The 24,453-nt window shown below is 40.2% G+C and overlaps 1 protein-coding gene, 1 non-coding gene and 1 pseudogene across 4 annotated transcripts; 1 reads left to right on the top strand and 2 right to left on the bottom strand.

The window, feature by feature from the left end:
- The first annotated feature begins 174 nt into the window (after positions 1 to 174).
- On the top strand, positions 175 to 18,884 carry bcorl1 (BCL6 corepressor-like 1). 3 transcript variants are annotated; one of them, XM_055159445.1, is made up of 12 exons: positions 175 to 313; positions 9,417 to 9,496; positions 9,577 to 12,120; positions 12,546 to 12,642; positions 13,655 to 14,095; positions 14,204 to 14,373; positions 14,568 to 14,831; positions 14,945 to 15,111; positions 15,857 to 16,002; positions 16,097 to 16,174; positions 16,878 to 17,049; positions 17,382 to 18,884. In XM_055159445.1, exons 2-12 carry the CDS (start codon positions 9,491 to 9,493, stop codon positions 17,734 to 17,736), a joined length of 4,440 nt encoding a protein of 1,479 aa, XP_055015420.1. In that variant the 5' UTR covers positions 175 to 313; positions 9,417 to 9,490; the 3' UTR covers positions 17,737 to 18,884. The 3 variants fall into 3 exon arrangements, with proteins under 3 accessions (XP_055015420.1, XP_055015421.1, XP_055015419.1); XM_055159446.1 differs by lacking the exon at positions 175 to 313 and adding an exon at positions 7,655 to 7,800 and having other exon boundaries at positions 13,661 to 14,095; XM_055159444.1 differs by lacking the exon at positions 175 to 313 and adding an exon at positions 7,655 to 7,800.
- trnav-uac (transfer RNA valine (anticodon UAC)) lies at positions 698 to 770 on the bottom strand. Its single transcript has one exon. It is a non-coding gene; the product is annotated as a tRNA-Val (tRNA).
- Positions 16,583 to 16,700, bottom strand: LOC129410757 (5S ribosomal RNA; annotated as a pseudogene).
- Positions 18,885 to 24,453: the final 5,569 nt, after the last annotated feature.

Raw genomic sequence — 24,453 nt, 5'->3', positions numbered from 1 at the left:
TACAGCAATTTCCGCTAAAGTAATGGTCACACGGCGAAAACATTTTCCACCATGAGCACTAGACAGCGCTATTTTGCTTACTGCGTTATTACGTTGATAATATGTATATTTTTTTTTTACTTCGTCAGCGAATTTAAAAACAGCTAAAATTGCACTAGCGTTAGTTAAATGTAAGTCCGTGAAAGCTACTCAAAGGTTAACGCAGGTTCAGAGTAATAACTAATTTACAGTAATCTTACAGCATTTTTGGCACGCGATGGGCTAAAGATAAAAAGAGGCGCTTTCTTCTGTTTGTTCTGCCACATCATAAACGGTAAATTTTATTCTTAAACATGCAATTCTTAAATAAGGATATTTGTATCGTTAGCTTAAATGTTTATTTAGGAACGGTGTAACAATACCCCTCGCACAGGTGTAACTACAAACTTTTTTATTTATTTTTTTTTTTTTTAGAAAAAAATTGTCTAGAAAACTGAATAAGTACTTAACCATCTAATGTTAATGTTTATTGTCCATTAACAATCAGTTGTTAAGTTAGTTAGTAACCAAAGTTACAACGTGAGTCTAAGTGTCTAAGTGTTTTCACGCTATTTTGTGAAGAGAAGATTAGAGTTAGGCTCTTTAAAGAGAATTTGTTATGGTCAGTCATTCCGTTTTAGCGTCTGAATTAGTCCAGATCATTATCTACAAAACAACTTGGTTTCACTGGGGTTTGAACCCAGGACCTTCTGCGTGTAAAGCAGACGTGATAACCGCTACACTATGAAACCTGTAAGAAATAAAGAGAGTAAGTGTTTGTCTGGACATTCAGAGCCCAGGTATTATTGATAGAGAAATTGTTTCATAGTAAGTCTAGGAGATATTAATGGGTGCATTTTTTACACACACAAAACCGCTAGTGCAAGATTTTCATTACAACATTGTATCGTTATTATTATTCTTATTTTTTATTTTTTTATTATTTTTATTTATTTATTTATTTTTTTTCCAAAACAAACTATTCCTGTTTGCTTAATCTAATAGCATCTGTTTCATCCAGTGACTTAGATGGTCTATAATCTTTTTCTAAAAAATGAAATCTGGATGCTCATGTCCATTGGTCAACCTTTTTCCTCTGGTAAGCTACTTTTAGAAAACGAAAATGCCAGAGAGCTACTCATTTTAGGAGTCACCAGAAATTAAGCATATGTAAGAGCCACGACGAATCTTAAATGAGGTACAATTAGATACTTATAAAACATAAACCATCATCCATTTATTAGTGTACAAAGTTAGGCATCAGAATGATACATGTACAATGGTAATAGACATTTATTTTATAAAATTTTACCTATTCAGGACAATACGGGTAGATTCAGAAACCCCTTGGCGAGCTACTTGGAATGGGGTGGAGAGCTATCAGTAGCTTCTGAGCTACAGGTAGGAGACCCCTGCTATAAACATTTTCCATCTTTTGTATTGTGTCTCAACCTTGGGTTGAGTATAAATCGTGTAGATTCTCAATTGCATCCCTTATCTCCAAGAAGTTATACAACTTATGTTATAGTCTAATTCTACATACCTGAAAAAGCATTGTGTGCCTTCTTTAATAGCAGAACACAATTTATTTATGAAAAACTCACATTTAAATTGAATCTCTCTGGCTCAAGCCATGGGCAAAATAGAAAGATCTGAATAATACCACAACTGCTGTTCAAAGATATGGAAAATTAGAATATGGAGTATATTGTCTGTAAGTGAAACAATTAAGAACTTATGATAAAAGAAGCTGAGTAAAAATAAAATGAGCAGAAACATCTAGTGTGATGTCCCAAACAGGTGTGAACTCTCAGAAGAAGGAGAAGCAGATGACTTTAGTTACCTTTGCAACTCAGTGTAAAGATACTAAGTTTACACAAATCATGATAAAATGGCTTGCTCTAAGAAAATAGTACAAAAAATTTTTTTTTGGCATATTTCCACCCTTAGTAGGGCTGGCCAATATTGTGATAAAAATAGAATTGTGATCTCATTCTTGTGACGATATGCTTTACTCTTAATTCACAAATTGTATAGCTCTGTGCTCAAACCAAGTGAATGAGTGGATTTAACCAATTAACTCTGATTACCATCAAATTTAGGTAAAATTCATCACTTTGGGCCATAAAATCCACTGAGTAATATTTTTTCTTCTTTCAAACTCAGGTCGACTTCTACTTGTACTCTACTCATACATGTGCAGACTTTATTTGATGCATATTTTATTTATATTATATTATATTTTGTTGTTAAAGTACATCTCTGATATTTAAAAAAATGTAAAGACTGGACTGGGAAACTTGAACTAAATTTTTTAGAGCCTACTATGTCTAATTAATGGTAGAAGAAAAATGGTGCATCACTGTCTTGAAAAACTATCAAATCAAATCAAACTCTATTTATAAAGCGCTTTTCATAAAAAACTGTTACACAAAGTGCTTTACAGTGATTAAAAACAATCCCACATTTCCATCCACCCACCCACCAACCCAACCCCCACACCCCCAACCTCACACAACCAGACAACCCAAACACACACACACACACACACACGCACTCACGCACACACACAAACACGGTAAAACTTTCTCACCTTCTGTCACGTTTTTCAATGGCCATAATATCCATATATATTTAGTATTTTTTTCTACTTTCAAAAGTCAAATCTCTTTAAATACTTCTGCTCTACACTGAAATGTGTAAACTTATTTATATACTTTGCATATTGTTAACATTAAAAAACAATTTTGCCATAAAAGTATATCCAAAGTAAACGATAAACTGCAGAAAAATGGCTCTCCCATTCAAAACACAGTAATGCATCAAATATTTTTCAACCATGAATTTTTGACATATGTTAGGCTCAGGTTTTTCACTTCCCTCTTTTAATTTAGAAAATTATCTAATTTCATGGTATATTTTTAATGCCATATGTTGCTATAATGTAAAAAATATATATATACTGTAGAGAGTAAAGTAGATGTCCACCTTTTTTTCCACCATAAATTAATGACATATACCGGTATTAGGTTTTACTAAATTTAGCTTATATTTTCCACTCCAGTCTTTCAATTCAGTCATTCAGTTTGCACATGCATGAGTAGAGTATAAGTAGATTGAAAGTAGAAAAAATATACATATGTGGATTTTATAGCTGTCCTGAAGTCCCAAATGCAACCTTTTGTTCTAGCCTTTGAACTGAACATATGAACATATAAGATCAAAAATGATGGTGGCATTTTAAAATTTGACTCAATCCATCTGTGTGACTGTGTTGGTCTCTCTCACCTTCATCCAGCTTGGGTCCTCTACCAGAGGCCTGGGAGTCTGAGAGTTCTGCGCAGTATCTGTGCAGTATCTGTGCAGTATCTGCGCAGTATCTGCGCAGTATCTTTGCTGTTCCTAGTACTACACTTTTCTGGACTGAGTTGTCTGTTGTTTTTCCCGGTATCTGCTGTAGTCACCTTCCAGTTTGGGGGTTATGGCCCCAAGTACTCCGATCACCACTGATATCTTCACTTTCCAGGCTTTCTCTAGCTCCTCCTTGAGTCTCTGGTATTTTTCTAGTTTCTCGTGTTCCGTTTTCCTGATATTACCATTTCTTGTTATTGCAATGTTCACCACCACGGCTCTGCTCTGTTGCTTATCCACCACCACTACATTTGGTTGGTTTGCCACCATCATCCTGTGAGTCTTTATCTGGAAGTCCCACATGATCTTGGCTCAGTCGTTCTCCACAACCTTTGGAGGTGTTTATCACCTTGATCCTGGGGTCTCCAGCCCGTACTCTGCACAGATGTTTCTGTACACTATGCCCACCACTTGGTTATGTCGCTCCATGTATGCTTTCCCTGCCAGCATCTTACACCCTGCAGTTCTGTGCTGGACTGTCTCAGGAGCCTCTTTGCACAGTCTACACCGTGGGTCTTGTCTGGTGTGGTAGATCTGGGCCTCTATTGCTCGAGTGCCCTGGGCCTGCTCCTGTGCAGCCAGGATCAGTACCTCTGTGCTGTTGCACAGGTGTAACAGCCCAAAGAACTGAGAAACAGTGTTGATTTTTGCAGAATCAACAACTAAAGCACTGACTTCTGTAGGACTTTTGTTGTTCAGTGAATTAATCAGTTGATGCTGCCCAAAAGTTTGTATTAATAATTATTTTATTGGTGTTATAGCAGGGATTTATAATGGGCACAGCAGAAAGAAGAAGGCCTGGAGTGAGTTCTTCTCTGATTTCATTGATATTGCATTGTATAGGTACAATCTGGGTCAGATTTTGTTTTCTGACTGTTTTTGAGAGCTCGCACCACACCCCCTTTAAGTCGACTACACAAGGAATAGCCTTAGTCGACTACAGCCCAAGAACTCTTTAAATCAGTGGGGGAGGAGGTATGTATTCATTTTGTTGTAAATCTATGAGGATATTCATGAGGAGATGTCTTCTTGAGAGACATGCACTACAAGTTAGTGACTGTGATTGGATTGTCCCAAAATTAGACAAACAGAAAGCAGAGTCAAACTCATCACACAACAAACATAGAATGTAGCCCACATTATGCCCCCTGGCTACAGTTGGGACATAGCCTGTTGATAGTTTGCATCTGAAGACATCAATATTCCCTGGGGGTGTAATGCTAACTGTAGGCTCTGCTCACTCTCTGAGGCTTTATTAGACTTTAATCTTTGCATTGTTTTAACACAATCAGACTATAACTGAATTAGCTGGAACAACAAGTGAGCTGAGTTGTGCTTCTAAACAAGTCTCACAAAAATTATGAAATTTGAGTCATAAGTTAGCTAGCATTAGCCAACAGTTTTTCAGTTACTCGCACTCACCATTTTTGTTGAAAGTCAAATTCCTACACAACTGTGGAAGCTTGTATTGATCACAAGCTACTGAAAATGTGTTTTTAAAATCCAGTTTATGTTTTTTCTTGAGTTTTCAGACAATCTTAAAACTTTTTGGACAGTGTTTACTAATGTGTAAATTGTGTCACCATGGTAACTCATTCCACTATTGGAGATACATGTAGCACACCCCCTGCATGATGCCACTGCAAAGTATCAATATGTTTTCAGAGTCTATTGTTAGTTGTATACCACTAAATACCTGTGTAAACTTAATTGTTTGAATTTGGCAAAATACTAATGGCAAAATTACAACAATTAATTCAATTTAAGTTATTTCAACTTTTTTTTTTCCAAATGGCACTAATTTGCACAATAACCATATGTCATAAGCCATTGTACAAATTGAGCTACGAATGACAGTCAGGCAGCCAAGTTCATTGCTGCAGTCTCCTTGATGACTGTGAGCACTGACCATAAAAAATAGTACTTTTACGAGTATGTCTTGCAGGTGATGGATGTTCACGTTGTCTGTGGCTGTTGTCACTTTTGCGCGAGCTTCTGGGGTATGCAGGAGCCTCCTGCGTCCAAAGCTCCAAGTCTCCGCGCAGCTGTATTTGGAGCCTGTTCACCTGTAGGGCTTCCTCGGCGCTAGGACCCTGGGTGCGCGATTTTCTCCAGCTGCTGCAGACTGAAAACTGGCAATAAGGAAAGAAGGCGAGGAGAAGCCAAAATTGCATTCAGAATTCTTCTTACTTTAAAACCCAATCCCTGTCCGCGCGTGCAAGCCATGTGAGGACAACAATAGCTTGTTGCTCTGTTTGCATGCGCTGTGACTGAAATCAGCACGGAGCGCAAGGTAAGACGGTGCAATACCATGCGATTACTAATAACAAAGGCGTTACGGGCGAGCAGGGGGCATTAAAGGGGGCACTGCACTCAGATCCTGAGTGTGAGTAAAACTCTGACAAACTTTGACCTGCATATCTGTATTTGTGCCTCGCGTGTAGTAGAACGCTGTCTTGCTGGAATCCCGCGGAATTGTGCAGAATCGTGTCATATGTGGGCTATGGAGTCAAGTTGTCTCTTGTCTGTCAAGATGACAACACTAATGTGTTCTCCGCGCAGATAGGCTGTGGGTGCAGACGGCAGTCCAGACGCTGACACACAAGTGAATTTTGATCACTGCATTTCATCAGCTGACGATGTGTTGAGCCTTTCACCTGGGAAAGAGGACATCACCCGGCTTCAGTGGCTGTAGCGCATGCCGTTGTTAATTATATCTGATCTCACCACTAATCACTTATTACATCATTAGAGAAGTAGTCTATAGTTTCCCCGTCCACCCACCGTGCCTCTTCCCAAATCAGGACATTTACCACGTGAACAACCAAGTTGCACGGGACATAGGCTACTCGTCTACGTTAAGCATGGCGGCCTAGATAGGCTTGATAACCTCCAATGTGTCTAGAATCTAGATCTAGGTGATCATCGTCAACCTAAGTTTAAGAACAATATTTTTATATGAAGCCACGCGGGAGTGCGTGGCTTCATTTGTGCTCTCGCGGTTGTCATGGTGCGATCTCCCTGCGCTTTTTATATGACATAATTGCACAAAGAATTTTTTTTGGAGAATTCACTCTTAGTCCTCTACACACTGACTGGAGCAAACCTTACTGGCCCCTACACTAAAGGGTCACCGGCCGGTTGCCCCGCTCAGACAATGCAATGTGTCAACTTAAGTTGCCGCTCGCTCACACCTCCAGTTTTGCCCTGAAAGTGTTTAACGAGTTCACCGGCCTCAACTTTCATCCTTTTCCTGTGTAACATGTTGTCATCTATCGATGCCGTTGCAGACAGCCATGACGAAGGACGCATGCTCTCACACTGGTCCACGAAAGACAGCAGCGAAGTAGTTGTACGCTCGATGGATAGGTCTGTAGTTCGCGCTGCTTGAGAGCACGCACAGAGGTAAACAAACTCATACAACACCTGCAGCGTGGAGCATGGGCATTTCCTCACATCTAGTCAAGGAAATGTGTTTCTTGGTGTAAGGGATTTACCACATAAAGTACACCGGTAAAAAGATAAGTGTGTGTCAGGGGAACCAAGGCCTACTCCTAGTATTCTAGTGTTGACAGGAGTAGGCCTTGAAATGGAAAAAAAAAAGAAAAAAGTAGGCTACTGAAAGTAGCTTCCTTCATTAATATAACCCCAGTTGTGCTTGTGCAGACCTGTTTGTCAACATATGAATTGCTTTGTGAAATGATAAGCAGTTTGTTGTTAAAACGTGTGGTAGACTATGATTTCTAATAAATTAAAAAAATGAATTAAAGTCCTATGGAGTATAGGCTCCTCAGTTTTCAGGATGCAACTGATTGTAGGGTTGCTCTTTTTAATTTTTAAACTGCTTAACGTCTTTCCTACTCACTCTACCCTCCATGGCGTCTAAAATATGGTTCGTTGACACTGGGCCCGTCCCAGCTTTCAAAAACATAGTTTATTACTTCGTTACCCCGATAAGGCTTTGCACTTTAGCGCACCGTTACACTCTGGTTACGATCCCCCATTCCCCTTGAGCCGCTGGAGCTCGCGTTGCATGCCGGTACCTGCAGTCCTCACCCCTCCCTGCCTCCTCAGCGTCTAATCCTGGGCGTGGATAGGCAAGCACTACATCTCCCATGCGTTCACCGCTCGCCCCCCTCGCTCTCTCGCTCCCTCCAGACTGGAGACTGGAGATACGAAACGGACCGTCTTGACGACCCCCCACCTCCCCTCCTCCTGTACCCTCCCTCCCTGCCTCCCGCCCCCCGGACTTTGAGAACCGAAAAGCGTCGAGATTAGTGAGCAGCCACGGACGGCAGCGGCGAAAGGCTGGACAGACACAGTCGGATCAGAGTCGTGCAGTGCGTCGTTCACATGCCATCTGGACGAGCGGTTCGTAACTGTTTCAGTCACTACATAGCTTTTATTTTGTCCTAGCTTTTCAGTATTTAGGAAGCTAGGGAGTATTTGAGAGAACGAAGAGGAGGTGAATGCCTTTCAACGCCGAAGTGGTTAAGTCAGTCCAGCAAGGGCCGAAATGAGGCACAGAGCACTCGCAAAGGGTCGGCCGGGGATAGATAGCCTCTCCGTAGCCTGCCTCAACACGTTGAGTAGCGACAGCTTCTCAGACCAGTAGGCTATCCGAGCAGTGGGCGCTCACTGAACACTTCACTGTTGTGTTTGCCCCCTTTTCGTGGTAGTGCTGACCTCTCCGCAGAGGACCCCATGTAATAAGTTGTGATCACACCTCTGTTATCTTTGATCTATTTTAATACTTTTATTTGTCAAGTAAGTCAAACCGCCCTGCTTCAGTTTCACTAATGATGATCGGCTATCTGCAAGTGCGTTTGATTGTTCCGTTTTGGAAAGCTGTAAAAACATGTTAGACTACTGGCTCATGAGTGACAGGATGATGGTTTGATCATGACTTGATTGTTGTGCTGTGTATTGTTTGTGTGCCTCTGTACATTGGGGTTGTTGACTCACCTTATCTGCGATGTGACGGATTACCACGATGGGCCATCACGTCGCAGCCCCAAGCATCTGCGACCGTGAGCCGCGAACCGTCGATGTGCGTCTGATTTCCAGCACTTAACTATTTTGATGAATAAATGTTTGAGTTGAGTCCACTTTTTGCTCAACCTAAACACCTGTTTCATTTCAACCTACTTTTTTATTATTGGAAAAATGAATGCGACTTCATAGTCTATGGTCTTCGTGCGCGCAGTTAACAGGAGGTGTAGCAGTAGGACAGTGTTGGTGTGGCGATGTTGAGACCACTGGGTTATGTTTTGGCAGTTTTGCCAGCATAAGACTTGTCCTTCATTTTAGGCCTGCATTCAAATGTTGTGGTGCTCACTGCTCATTGGGACAGCTAAATCCAAAGAAGCTGCAAACACGTGTATTAATGTGTTGCCAGCCTTGCACTGAATCGCTGTCTGCCTCACTGGAGTTTCTTAGATGCTTCTATATTACTTGTCTGTCCGTCATATTGTTAGTGGCTTCTTTTACTAAGATCTCGTATCTGTACTGAGACACATAAACTCTAATCAGCTAACTAATATTGGTTACAGTTTGCATTAAAGAGTTTCATAATTTTATTAATTTGTGTACACAAACTGTAATGGCAACTAGAAGATTGATTTTTAGTGGCAAAAATTTGAAAATGTTTGAGGTAAAATACAGTGCAAATATAAGAGTATTCTAGCTCACTGATCATCCGTCAGTGAAGTAACCAAACTTACAGACATAGTGAGAACAACACATTAAACAAATTGAAAAATGCTAGTATGAAATCTCAGTAAAACCTCTATGCTTTTGATAATACAAATCTTGTGATTAGGCCGGATAAGTAAAATGTAGTTGGTTAATGATGGTAAATTAATTACAATTGCATTAAATGGGTCTTAAGACTTTATATGATATTAAATAAAATCCTTTTATTCTGTGTAATTTACACTGTACACAATCTTACAGTTTGCAATTTGTTCCTTTTTCCTTTTGTGCAGTTAATGAAAAAGTTGAAGAAAACCTACATAAATGATTCTGCTGTACTCTGAAGCATGCTGTCTTAAAAATACCTATGCAGGTGATTTTTAACATTTATTGGAAATACTGGCATCTTTAGCCTCCATGCCATTGTTTTCATTAATTTTATTTTATTCTTAGGTGGATCCCACACTGATGAATGTTGGGGATGGAGGAACGGTGAGCAGAGAGATCAGTGCTCCAAATAAAGTCAGCACAACTATGGTGGGAAATCCCCCCCAGACACTACCCCCTGAATTTAGAGGAGATGTTACCCTCAGTCATCAGAACAAGACCATTGCAAAAAATGCCAAGACATTAAAAACTAGCTTGGACACTTACAACCACAGTACTGGGCTTTCTTCTCTTCAACAGCTCAACAGTGCACCTGTGGCATGCTCAGCTCTCACTGCAACAGACAAAAGGACTGACGTCCCTAAAACTAAGGCCGACAACACTGGAGTTTTCTCTTCTCCTCAGTGGTCGAGTGGTGTCAAAGTTGATGGAGAAGAATCACTGAGCCCCTGTCACAGCAACATGACATCTAGTAACCAGTCAAAGACACAAATGCAGTCTCAAAGTGCTCCTCCTGGGTTCCATTGTTCCACAATATTTAAACCAACCCAGTCTGTTGCCTTCCTCCCTTCTGCTAATTTTTCTTCCCTTTGTAAAATTACTCTTCCGCCAGCACTAGGTCAGATTGCTGCTTTGAGAGAAGCAACAGCAAGTCAGTTTCAGAAAAAAATTCAGCCACAAAGCTCTGGTGGGACACCTTTAATACGGACCTATCCCTATCCTTTTACTGCAGGTCGGACCTCATCGTCTGACAAAAAAGTGGATGCATGCACCTCAAAACAAAAATCAAGCCATTTGTCAAACAAGAACTCTAAATCAGTAGAGCACAGGTCTTTAGCTTCTGTGGTAGCCTCACCAGCTATTGCACTCCCAGTGCAGCATCCGTCATTAACATCTCTTGCCCCCACCCATTACACTATGTCCCCAACTGCAGCAATTTGCTGTGGCTCTGCACTAGCTAACCTCGCCTCTCAGGGCAGACTGTTGAACTCCATAGACAAAAGCAACAGTATAGACATGACAACCATAACCCTGATGAATTCAAGTATCCCCCCGAGTTCAGATGACCAGGGGACTTCATGCTCAAATGAGTCAAGGGATGTACCACTTGATTTATCTGCAAAGTCAAAACGTCCTAAATGCATAAAAGACCCTTCAGGAAGCCCTGCAATTACTTTTAAAGATGAATTGAATCAAAACAATTTTGTCAGTTCAAAAAGGACTTTTTCTTCAACGTTCAGTTCTCCTGTGCAGTATCCACTTTTACCTCACACCCACAGAAATGGATCTCATCAAAAACTATTAAGGGCACCACAGAATGCTCATATTCTGGATGCCAAACCCTGCTGGTCAAAAGGCTCTTCACAAGACCCCATCAAAAATATTCCAGGCACATATGTAGGTGTGGCAAGCCCCATTTTAGCATCAACACTTAGAGGCCAAGATGGCAAAGGGACTTTTGCTGATGAATTTCAGAGTTTTGCAAAGCAGGAGTTTATTTCCATTATTGACCAAGGAGAGCATATGGCCTCAGAGGAACATAAGCCATCTTCTCTGAAGAGTGTCAAAAACACCAGCACAAAAATCCCAGCAAAGTGTCTCTCCAAAGCTACCCTGACTTTGGCTCAATCTAGCTCTGCAAATAAACAGATCCCTAAATCTGGAAGTGGCAAAATGGCTGTACCATACCCTCTTACTGTTGTCAGTCCTTCTTGGCAACAGCCAGAAGATTTCTCACAACAACCTTTGACACTTCAGAGAAGAAACACATCAGCATCCCCAAAGAGCAAGAACCCGCCAGCCCTTGATGAATCTAAGAATGCAGATTACAGCCTGCCCAGCTCAGAAGATAAGTGGCAGAAAATTCAGTCTCCTCTGTCTAATCTTGCTTCTATTGTAAAGCAACAGTCTTTGGATACAGCAATGTTTGTAAGTGAAGGAAATGCTAAATCCCCACCTGCTACATCTAGGAAAACCAACAATCTAGAAAAGTTTAAAGGTAATCCAGATATTCAATGTAAAGATAATTTGGAGACTCCACCGGTATGGTCGGTGGAGAAATGGCCCTCCACCTCTCAAAGGGATGTATCTCATGTAACCAAGGCAGTAAAGAAACTTGAAAAGTTAACAAATGCCACTGAGACTATGGACGATCCCAGAGCGATACAGAGCAGTCAAGAAGAACATACAACACCACTAACAAAGCAGACCATCTTAAAATCTACTATCAAATCCAAAGTCATTGAAAATAATTCATTATCTGGGAACAGGATGGAGAGTAAATTAGCCCAAGTTTTGGAGGGGGAGATACTGAAGAGAGACAAGGGATCCCCAGATATTTCAACTCCTGAAAAATTGGAGGGGACTGTTGCATCTAATGTTACTGGCTGCTGTGAAGAGGGAGGCAGCAGCACTGAGAATAAATCAAATGGAGTCAATGATATGTCTCCAATCAAAACTAAAGCTGCACCTATCAAACAAAAAACAAAGAAACAAAGACCCAAGAAATTACTGAATTCACCAGTTGTCTCCTCAAAGAAGGCCACATTAAAGGTTAAGAAGCAAATTCACTCAGATGGCATGCCAATAAAAGCCTCTCCCAGTAAAAAGGTACGTTTTATATGATTTGCTTATAGAGCTTGGGATTGAACGTCAAAAACTGTACATTACTGGCTAGAAATTGGCCTGACATGCAAAACATCCATAGAGATACATTAGCAAAAACAATGTATTTGAATACACTTATCACATAATTGTGTCAGAATACGTTGGAGTGAACTAGTATTTGGCATCTTAAAATCTCCATTGGTTTAACATTTGACTAACTGAAAAGTCTATGTGTGATGACCCTATGCCAAGCTCTATATTTCTTTTGGGCAGTTTTTGTTGTTGTATTTTTGTTTTCATTTTAAATTGAAACTTATATTAGTCTTTGTTCAACATATACTATAAATTGCATTTCCCACATGCACCTTTATTGCTAGCCTTAAATACTGTTATTTGCAATGCAAAAACAAAGCAATCTTGTGTTGCAGCCAAGTTTGTTGGCAAACCAACTTTCTCAGCATGGAGATGACTTACCAGTGGTCAAGAGCAGTCCCAAAAAGCTTGAACAGCCATGCCTTAAAGCAGGTAAGCAATTCTACAGAGTAAAAAATAAATAAAATAATTGTCTTTTATAGTCTTTTATAGAGATGCACTCCAGATGTCAGTCCCATTGCAAACACTTTTACATTGGATATTCTGTGCTGATTTAAAAGCTTGAAAGTATGGTAAACATTGCATTGCATGGAGCTGCAGGAATTATTAACAAAATATTATCATTGCATGTAGCATTCACCCATAAACATTCAAACTCAAATAATTAAATGGTAAGTCATCTCATTTTATATAGCCCCTCCCCCCACACACACACACACACACACTCACTCGTTGGAATTACGTCCCTAATGGCATTAATTTCCTGAAGACTGATTTCTTGTTTAACTTCAACTTAAACCCTAAGCTGAACTTATATTAAACCATATCTTAACTAAAAATGATGTTGATCGAATAAGCATCATGGGGACCTAATTTTGGACATGTTCATCATGAATTGAGTGTATATACAGCTTTTAAGACATTCCATCCATCATTTACTGAATGATAAAGTCAGAAGTAATTATCATCACAGGCCTAACTGGAAGCAAGGCAGTTGAAGTGTCCTAGGGCACAATGACAGTAGCACTAGTGGGAGGAAGGTTCAAACCCCTGACCTTCAGGTCAGGTAGGCAGTTTGACCAATGAATTGGTCTCATGATCCTCAGATCCCTTGCCCCATATCTAATCCAGAACAAATGCCTGATCTGGGCTTATACAATATACTGTTTATCTGTGGCATTTTAATGTCTGAATATGATACTGTAGATGTAGATGTAGACACTGTGGACTTGGTGGATACTGTGTGTTGAGCGCACACATCATGTTAATGGTACAGCTTTTCTGTTAGGTTTATTAATATTTATTTATAATACTCTTGTTAAGTATATGCCAAGTAAATAAAACCATTTGCTTGCCATTCAGCATACACATGGGTAACTGCACCTTTCTCTAATATTCAAGAAAGAGTACTCACACCATGGCTTACATCAACATTTTCTTGGAGTTTTAGATGGCAACTACCGTCTCCAAAAAGCAAAGAGTCCCATCAGAGCGAATAAAGAAGCTGAAGCGACAGAGCAGCGTGTTCCCAGACTGAGGAGAGGGCGACGGCGGACAGATGAGTCTCGACTTGACCTGTGGGGTTTTGCCACTCCTTCTCCACCACCAACACCCCCTCCTCCAGCCTCTCCTATTCCAACTCCACCACAGGCACCTCGGCGGCCCCGAGGGCGCCCACGCTCAACTCCTCTGCCACAGCGAGGGGCTCAGGGCAAAGGCAAAAACACCAGTGCAGAGACAGAGGGTCCTGTTAATAGGAAACGGCAACGCTGCAAAAACAAGAGGTATCAAACTGGGGATTACATCACTGACAAAGACAAACTGGGTGATGGAGAGCACCGACATGAATCTGTTCTGCACAGTCAAGATCATGACAATGCAGCAGGTAACTCATTGCTGAATCTTTACTAAGCTTCAACTGTCTATAAGAATTGCTCTTGGAAAGATAGTATGCCGTTGTATTGTCTTATTGAAACTAACACAATCTTTCTAGATTTGCAGAAGTGTTTGAATCCTCCTCCATCCAGCCGTGAACCCCGAAGACTTTCACTGTCTCGGTCAGTGTGCTACCAGGAGCGCGAGGACTCTCCAGAGAGCACAGACAAACCTTCAGGGAAGAGGAAGTTCAAAAGCAAGCACTTGTGTCCCACTGATGAATACAAGGTAATCCAGTCAACAGCCTGTAAAAGTTTTAGTTTGTAGTGCCCCCTTGTGGCCAGACTGCTGTCATATTTTGTGTATGGGCAGCTCATTCAGTGTTGCTCACTGGTAATTGAAACGTACTCCCATGACATGGACGAGCATTTAATTAATTTCCATGGTAAGTGCTATTTATAACTTGTACATCTTCATTTTAGATAAATCCTAAGCGTAGTCTGGGAAAGAGAAGTGGCTCACGCATGGCGGATGAAGAGTGCAGTGAAGCTAAAAAAGCAGCCAGCCTTCCAGCATCTCCTAAAAATTTGCCATCACCTCTTTCTAATATCAATGGTTCAACAGGAAAACATAGTGCCTCAGAGTCACCCCCCAAAAGGGCCATTCCCCCGGAGGTGCGCCGGCTCATTGTCAACAAAAATGCTGGAGAGACTTTATTGCAACGTGCTGCTCGTTTGGGTTATCAAGTGAGTTTTGCAGGATTTTAAAAAAGTGATTAATTTATAGAGTAAACGCTTTACTAATACTGAAGCAGTGATTATATTTCCATCAAGCTCTGTTTGTCCTTTTAATTTTTCAGGATGTAGTTCAATACTGTCTAGAAAAGGACCAACGGGAAGTGAACCGCCAAGACAATGCCGGTTACACAGCACTGCATGAGGCATCTTCTCGAGGCTGGGTCCAGATAGTTCAATTGCTGCTTAAGAACGGAGCTGACGTCAACTGCAGCGCTCAGGATGGGACACGGTAAGACAGCTGGAAAGCGTTGCATAGACCTTACTAGTTTTACATGAGTTTATATTTCACAGATCATTTAATAATTTAATTTAACAACATGCCTGCGACACAAATTTGACAAATTTGAAGACAAAGATCTTGCACATTTTCCTCTTGGTACAATAAAACACAAGACTGTTTAAAAGATCAAACTGAAATATACATAAATATAATGTAATAGAGTTTCTATTGCTGCAATCAGTTCAATGATTTAAGTAAGTTGTCAACACATGATCATGTACTTCAGAAAAATACAGCAATAACAATAAGATATAAGAGTAAAATTCTTATATAATTGTGTGGTTTTGAGGTTCTCCCTGGTTAGGCTTAGGGTTAGAAGGGTAATTTCTGTGCAGAATTTGTATACTGCACCCCATGTCTGGGTAGGTTTTCTCAGGACACTCCAGTCTCCCCCATCAACCTAAAACGTACACATACAGGTAGATCTATGCATAGGTCAAATTCACCAACTTAAGTAATCCTGACTTAGCTCAAGACGGGTCCATGCGAGTTGTGCCGTAGCGGCTCACTCCTCCTGACAGGTTTCTAGTGCTCTGGTTATAGGTTGGATGAAATGTAGAGATTGATTACTGAGAATGAATGAAGTATACCTGAACTTTAGGGGTTGTAACATGACCTTTTTTCCCCTTTCTTTTTTTTATACTTAAATGTTTACTGGGCTCTTTACTGTACTAAGTGCTTTGTTTTTCTTCAGACCTATCCATGATGCTGTGGCAAGTGACAACTTGGCAATCGTCTGGTTGCTTTTAAATCATGGAGCAGATCCAACATTGGCCACCTACTCCGGCCAGACCCCAGTGAAACTGGCACACAGCTCAAGCATGAAGACTTTTCTATCAGGCAAGGGCCTAACACTATTTTCTACAGTGAAGTACACATTTTATTTTCTTACCTCCTAACATGTTTTTTTGTTTTTGTTTGTTTTTTAATGCAGAATACTTTACTGATTTGCAAGGCCGAAGTGAGCACGACCCAGGTCTACATTGGGATTTCTACAGTAGCACTCTGTTTGGTAAGAAACGCTATATTGGTTTATTTCATTTTTGAGCGGTTGATTGTCCAAATCAGACCAAAAAAAGTGTTAGCTCAGTGTATTAACCAAAAATATAAAGCATTATTTTATTAGCATTATTATTAAGTCTTGTAAGTTTTTATTTTATATAGCGCTTTTCACAGACATATGTCACAAAGATGCTTTCCAGAGTATTATTCATTCACTCCATACCCAGTGATGGTAAGCTACTATTGTAGCCACAGCTGCCCTGGGGCAGACTGACGGAAGTGTGGCAGCCATGCCAATTGGCACCATCTGTCCCTCCGACCACCACCATCACTCACGTACACACCACTTTCATACTAGGCAATGTGGGTAAAGTGCCTTGCTTAAGGACACAACAACAGTTTTTTTGAGACTGGCACCCCACTGTGGCACCTGATTTTCCAGGTGGTCTCCCATTCAAGTACTAGCCAGGCCCGGCCTTGCTTAGCTTCTGAGATCTGATGGGATCAGGCTTTGACAAGCTGGTATAGCTTAAATAAATAAATAAAAACTTACATTATCATTAAGAGCTCTGCTTTAATAGTGTCATTATTTTTAATATTGCATGATGTCCACTAGGGGGCACTTGAGCTCTGCATTTGAATCATTGCAAATTCGCCAAAGAGTGCCTTTAACTAGCTTAGTAAAATAGGAATAAAACTTGTTTTCCTCACAGAAACAGAGCAGGAGCCATGCTGGGACTTCCTGCTGTCGGAGCAAAACCAGGATCTGGAACAGGACATGGGTGTGAGGACAGAGAAGGACCATGACAAAGATTGCCTTGTGTTTGAGTTCTCCTCTGAGCCTCTGCTTCCCTGTTATCACGTCCAAGTGTCACTAACACAGGGGTGAGTCTACATCACACCTGCAGGCACAGCGCCTTAATCACACGTACTTTGATATGTCACAAATATCCAATACATTTTAAACTGGATTTTGATACTGAGCCTTCTCTAAGCAGAACTTTGACCTGGGTTTACTTCCTGTTCAAAAGAGCAACATCTTAAGTTATTCACTTATTGGGGAAAAAAAGTAGTACATAGTAATTGTAATAGTGAGAATAAGAGTAATCCATTCACATCAAAATCTATAAAAATATACAAAGAGAGATATAGAAAAATAGAATATCTAATACCATACTATTTTATGTATGTTCTGATATTTCATTTTTTCTTATCAGTTTCTGCAACTGGTTCCTCCTGACCGATGTCTTAAAACGTGTGAAGATGTCAGCAAGAATATTCAGGGCACGCTTCCCACACTTGGAGGTGGTGAGTTTGCCTCATGCAGAGCTCATGAAGCAGGTCTCCGTGAGCCAGGTGAGCCCCGCTTTGGCATCATCGCACAAAGGTCAGAACAAAGACACTGATGAGGAGGAGGAGGAAGAAGAGGAAGGACATGTGGATCTGGTGCGGTGTGTGCCTGAACTTCAGAAACTACTAGGCTCCTCTATTTATATCCTTCAGGACAACGAGGAAGAGGAGGAGGCAAATGAGGACAAATTTATTAACACAGGGAAACTACGCAGCCGGTAGCCTCCAACCAGCAAACAGACAACTACATCCATTTTTTACAAGTACTTGTTTAAAGCAAGCTTGTCTGCTAAAGGTTGGTTTAATCCCAACCAACCATAATGACTTGACCCCCGCCTATAACCTCTGACCTCTGCCAGAAGGTGATTAAGTGATCACAACACGTAAGGACCTGCACATAGGAGTGGTCAGTACTGGAAAGCAGCTTTCAGGTTCCTAACTATAGGTATATTTGAATACACCATTAGGTAACCTTTTTTACAATTATGTACATGTGAGTGTATATGCATATCTTGCCATCAGGGTTAACTCATTTGGTTTTATAAATGTATTCTTGTGGCAAGGGATGGATTCTGTTTTGGACTTGTGTTTGGGCCTGTGTGAAAGTTTTATTTTTGATGGGATGTAAGTCTTGTTTAGAGGCCTGCTAGGTGAGCTAAACTGCAGACCTGAGGTTTTCTGTCCACCTTCAAGACATGAGCCCTGCAAGAAGAGCCTGTGATGCATAGTATTCAAACTGGTTACTCATTGGCCTCTATGGTTTCCATTAAATCCTGCTCATTCATTAAGTCCTTGACATTAGGGAACATTATGTTGTCCACATCTTACAGAATGAGAGGCAGTCGTTTGTGAAAGTCAATTATATGTGAGTGTTTGTGGTGCGAGGTGTGGCACAGTCCTCCACTCTGGTTCTGAACTCTTTAGTTCCTGTGGATCTCTGCAGTCCAGTGCACATGCCGTCACGACTGTCTCATCTCCTCAAGTGTTTGGAGAAGGAGGAGTGCTTTGTGTTGCAGTGTTTCTTTACTTTGTTTGTTGTGCTTAATTTAATAGTCATTAATATATTTGACCTCTTGTATACCTGACAAGTGTATTGAGACATTTGTATGGTTGGTGCTTCATTTTCAAATGTGCTTTTTAGAATTGCTTTGCTCCTATGTTCAAACAGTATTTCAAGAAGGCTAAAAGTACAGTTTTAGTGTACTGGTGCTGAAAAAGATTTTGTGTTGACAATCAATGAAGTTTTGGTTTGAAGTCACAAACTAAATATTTAAGATGAAGAGACTAAAGATGTAAGAAAATATTGTTAAGCTGAAGAAAGCAAGAAAAAAGCCGACTGAAAAACAGTGCAAAGTTTTATTTGATTTTTTTTTTTAAGAAATCAACAAGAATAAAGCATGGTTGTGAATCCAATAAGCTTATCCTATGTCTATTAGTGTTATTATTAGGCTAACTTTGTAGATATGGATTAAACTTAATGGTAAATATAACTAAATGCCACAGTATTAAAACACGTGCTAGTGATATAAGTAAGCACAACCCTTAAGCAGGTTGTAATTAATAGTGAATCATTTTTATGCTAGTTGCACCTTGATACTTCCACACAGACAAGTCCTGTCCTGCCAATCTTGGCACTATGGCAAAATGTGACCATAATCATCTAACAAAGGAGAAACTTTAGATGTGAATGTTTGGTTCACTCTGCCGCTTGAATAAAAAAAATAAAGAAAATGTTTAGTACATGAGTAAGTACATGAATAGATATGAACATGTAGCAGGTGAAAGATGGTTCCCTCTAGTGGAAAAAAGGAAACCGTCTTTCACCTGCTACATGTTCATATCTATTCATGTACTTACTGAGTAACATTATAGTAATATTACTGTTACTTATGCAATGTATATTCATAGGCTCGAACTTCGTGCTATATGCAACATTTTTGAGGACTTTTTTCCTCTCAAAAGATCATATTTGTTTCAAACTGTTATGGCACTTGTCCTAATATTTCATCATTCTGAAATCCATGGAAGCGCTATGACAAGCACAGAGATTATGATTTCCTTGGTTTCTAAAAGACTGTTGTAACCACTGAAATGGGTTGAGTCACTGGATTGAATACCAAGAGGTAACATCATAATAGGACATGTTAGGACAAACAAATACCCTATGGGTAAACCGTGGCAAGTTGAGATGAAAACTCTTTTTGGCAGCTTAAGATTTTGAACATGTGTAATTTAAACCATGGACCGTAATTGACCTAGAAAGGTTATTATTTTATTGTTGTGAGACGTGACAACCAGGCAGAGGGTCACAGAGTGCAGCAGGTTTTTACAGTGCACTGGGTTACTGCAGTTCATTCACTTCAAAGGGGGTTACAATCTAAATATATATTAACTAACATAGTTCATTCATATTTCAGTTTACTCATAAGCAGCATTTACCACATATTGCTTAGTCACTTTAGCCTAACTAGTGTAGTTAGTTACTGGATCATATTTCTTTGTGTCCAGTAAATCAAAGTTATTACATAATATAAAGTTCAGTTTTTCAAGACCCTCCCATTTCACCAAGCCTCTGCGGGTCCTTGCCTTTCATTGGACTCCTGCTCCAGACCAACCCCCATGATTGGACCAAAAGGAGGGCAAGTCTGTACTGGGTTTACTGACAGACTGACATGGAAACAGGAAGGCCAGCCAGTCTAGAGGAGTTCCCCATTGTTCGTATATGGAGATAGAATATGAAGAGCAGGGTGCGGCATATTTTCCATAACAACATCCCATACTGTTGAAAAATGAGTCCTGTCTAACCTGCACAACACTCTCTTGTGGGAATAGCTCTTAAATAGAATTAAGTCATTAAAATGAGCTTTTTTTTTGTGTACCTGTGTGGGTTCAGAGAGGACTTCTGTTTTCTTAATGGCAGTTGAATCAGCTTATGTAACGTTCATGTCCTGCTCGCTTGCATCTTAAGTGTAGCCTAGATACTTCCCTTTCTTATGTTAAAACAAGTGAACAATTATATAAAATGTGCCACTAGTAGGGATGTCACAATATATAAAATGTTAGTGTTATAATTTTTGCTAGAAGAAACATCACAATTTAACACCATTATTGACACAGAACAAAACAGTGAAATCACCACCACCTGCGTGGCCTTTGTTAGAAAATCAAACTTTTCTTAATGCAAAAGTAAAGTAAATAGTTGAACCTGATATAAATAGACATTAAAAAAACAACACAATATATTTAGGTTTACATTTTCGGAGATTAAACTGAATTGAAATAACTACATTTTTTCTTCTAAAATGGCCAGGACTGTACAGTTGGCTTTTTACCATAATAATCTTGATATCCCTAGAATCCCCCAAGAAATGTCTTCAAAAGTCTCTGCATTGTTGCTCATCAGACAGCAGATTTACCTCTTATGAGACCTGAGAGCTGAGGCTTTTGTTGTGAACAGCAAATTAACACTATGGTTTCGCCAGCATCCTCTTGAGATTTCCTGTTTTCTTCAGCAGTCACCTCATACATTTACTTCTAAGTCATCTGGTTCAAGTGCTGGTGTTAAGTTCTATAGATGAGACGAACCATGCATGTTTAAGTTGCTGCTAGGCCTCTCCCTCATTCGACATATCTAAATATATCCTTGGAGAAAACAGCTAGGCAATACCAGCTGGATGTTACAGGAGACAGCTCTTGCTTCACAACACTGCTGTAAACATGTGTTACAATCTGGAACCTGCAATGATAGAAATCAACATTGCTTCAATTTGAACTTTTTAATAACATTGGTAAATAAAACTATACTGTTAGATGGTTTATAGCATACAGTCTATGGTCTGTTGTTTAGATTGTGGAATGGAAATTAAAAGTTCAACCACCTCTTATCTAATCTGTTAAGAGTGATGTTACTCCTGTTTGCGCTTAGACTGGCCCACTCCATGCTTAAATGCATAATGAGAGTAATGGGTAAGATAAAGCATGCCATTAAGATCTGAACTCCCCAAGCTTCGATTGATAGTCACGTAATTTGGCCTTGGTCACTAAAATCCTTACTCTTCTCTTGCATACGGAGATGTGATATTATTAGCAAGTCAAAAAGTACCACAAATTGATTATTCTCATACATTAGCAAAATGTCTTCAAGAAATAATAATAATAAAATATATATTTATAAGCATGCTTTTGAGTCACATTGTTAGATGTAATCAAATTTTTTTATTTACATGGGCTAAACAATGGAGGAGATGGGCAGCAAATGGCCCTTGGGCCTCAAGTTTGAAACCTAATCTAGTTTTATCACACGTGAGATTATCATCACTTTGTAATGGATGTTGAATGGAAAGCAAATACTGAAAGAAGTGTATTATGTTTAACTGTGCTTTCTCACTCTCCCCCAATGTCTGGAGACAATGCGATCTGTTCTGCAGTTAAACAGCAATGTCATTGTCCTGCCCTCACCATGCAGATTAGATAAAATGGAGCCATGGGCACGTTCCTATCACAAACATAGAACTTTAGTATCTTTAGTAACTTTTAGTATCTGATAGTATCACAGCTCTGATTAAAGTCAAACCAGTGCCTTGAAACTGTTTTTCTTTGCCACCAGGTACAAAGGTTCCTCTCACTTCAGCACTAGAAGTTTCTGTTAGAGAGGATTTGATACTTGTACATTGGTCAGTGTTTCTGCTGATCTTGGACCTTCATGTAGTCAAGTTGAAGCTCTAACAATTTTTCCCACACAAGGGGTCCGTGTTTATGCACACTGTGGACATGTTTTTCTTCATAGTTAAATGTAAAATATGATTGCAAGAGCTCACGCACAGTACACTGAAACATTAAACATTTTCATACTACTGATTGGATGCTAACTACTTATAAAGTATAATAAAATATAAACTATTTTGTCTTTAATTAATTCAATACATATTTAGGTGGAGTTGAGGGGAGGCACAGTGGCGGAGCAGCTGGTAGCAGCTTGTTATGGTACCCAAAATGAACATGTGCTTATGGGGAATCTAATCTCGGGAATTGAGAGAACATGTCCCCTGATGCCATCCACCAAACCCATAGCTGTGTAGTTAAATCTCTCATATAGGTGAGTAAAGAAATAAAAATGTATTGCTTGTACTAGCTCCTCAAGCTTATTCTGTTATGTTGTGCTGTACTGTTAGAAAATCTCACATATCTGGCTCCTGATCTTAGCTGTTGGCCAGTTGTTTTGATTCCCTTGCTGCCATACTAACCTCATGACCGGATGCCTTCTCACAATGTATGTGCCAGAGAAGACTGACCTAAATATTGTAATCTGCACAAAAGGAGAGGGACAGTGTGTGTGGGGGAGGGGGGAGACGCTCGGTGTCAGGCTGTAAGCTGCTCTGGCAGGACCACACGCCCACTGGCCTGTTACATAACCTCACAGGGGTACTATACATTCCTCCTACAGCTCATACTCTGCACAAAGAAAGTACAAAAGAATAATTGCAGGTTTGGGTCATATGATCGGCATTTTGGCACAAGCAAATCAAAAAGGGATTTATGTATTACATGTATTTCTTTATTACTGTGTTATTTTGAGTTTCTCAAACATGTAAGATCTATTGTCCATCATGCAGAAGTCACTATCCCACCAAGGTGATTAGCTTCAGTATTCAAAAACAATTTGAGGTTTAATACTAGGAGCTCTATGTTTGCTGAAACTCCCAGATTGAGCGAGAACATGGTGTTCCCAGCCGTCTCCTCAGCACCGAGACAAAAGAGCTGATGCTGATAGTGCAGAGAGAGCAGACAGATGCGGTTTCCACACTGCACTGGTTGGAGCAGAGACTGTCTAAATGACAAAACGTGGCAGTTCAAATTGTGCAGTGTTCTTGTGCCTTTCCTATGCAAATGGCATAACACTATGTACTGTTCAGTAAAAACTACTGAGTATGATTGCAGGAGCACACTCTGTACATTGAAACATCCAAGATGTTTTACATAATTCTTGGCTCACTGTCAGTATGTATAACCAAAGGGGTTCCTGAGCCGTGCTGTGTGCAAACATGTTGTTGTTGTGGAGACACTGAAACAGAAATGTTAATGATATGAGTGAGCGTGCAGGTTCTTATTACTGCTGCAGTACAAGGCACTATTCATGCAGACTGCAAGGAGCTCCACATGAGACCAGTTAGCCTAGCAACCTCAGCCCACAGCACAATGCAGACAGACCTCCTCCTCACTACTTATGATTCCTCCCTATTCCTGTTAGCCTGGATGCACAGCGCCTCAGTTCTCTTGACTTTACTGAAACAATGTTAAGGGTACTCAGTGCATATATTTGCTAAAGGATCACAGAGGTGTCACCTCTCGGTTGGTGAGAGCAAACATGCTGAAGGTGTGGCCCAGGGCTGAGTGTGTATTGAGCTAGTTGATCTGAGAAGATCTTGGTCCTCACACGTCAGCACTCGCATCAGGTCAGCTCAACCTGGCTTACAAAGTCATGAGATTTATTTCTGTCACAGACAGTTTATAGCCTTTGAGCAGCATACAGTGCAGCAGTGGTAGCGAGGGCACTGCCCATGCAGGGAGAGTGCACTTCTTATCCACCACTGGTGAGGTCACATACACAACAACATGCTCCGGAGGACGTGAGACCAAACCAACCACACAGAGCTCATGCACACCAAATATATATCTATCAAGAGAGGATCAATGATTAAACTTTATGTCTGCATGTGCTATGCAATTATGAGCACAAGAGTGGCACACTGTGCACATCTTAATCTCCAGACACATCAGATCATCAGACATTCTGTTGCAATAGTCTACTGCTCCCAAGATATTCAGTGTGACATGTGTACTCTCACACACAGAAGGCTGATAAACTATTTGCACAGTCAGTCTCTAGAATAAACCAAATATTAAAAATATGCACGTTTAACAAACTTTATGATATCTATG

This window comes from Boleophthalmus pectinirostris, unplaced genomic scaffold, assembly GCF_026225935.1.
Source record: "Boleophthalmus pectinirostris isolate CB_2022bp ecotype Guang Dong unplaced genomic scaffold, ASM2622593v1 HiC_scaffold_23, whole genome shotgun sequence".
NCBI classification, from domain to species: Eukaryota; Metazoa; Chordata; class Actinopteri; order Gobiiformes; family Gobiidae; genus Boleophthalmus; species Boleophthalmus pectinirostris.
This window is presented reverse-complemented; position numbering and strand designations above follow the sequence as displayed.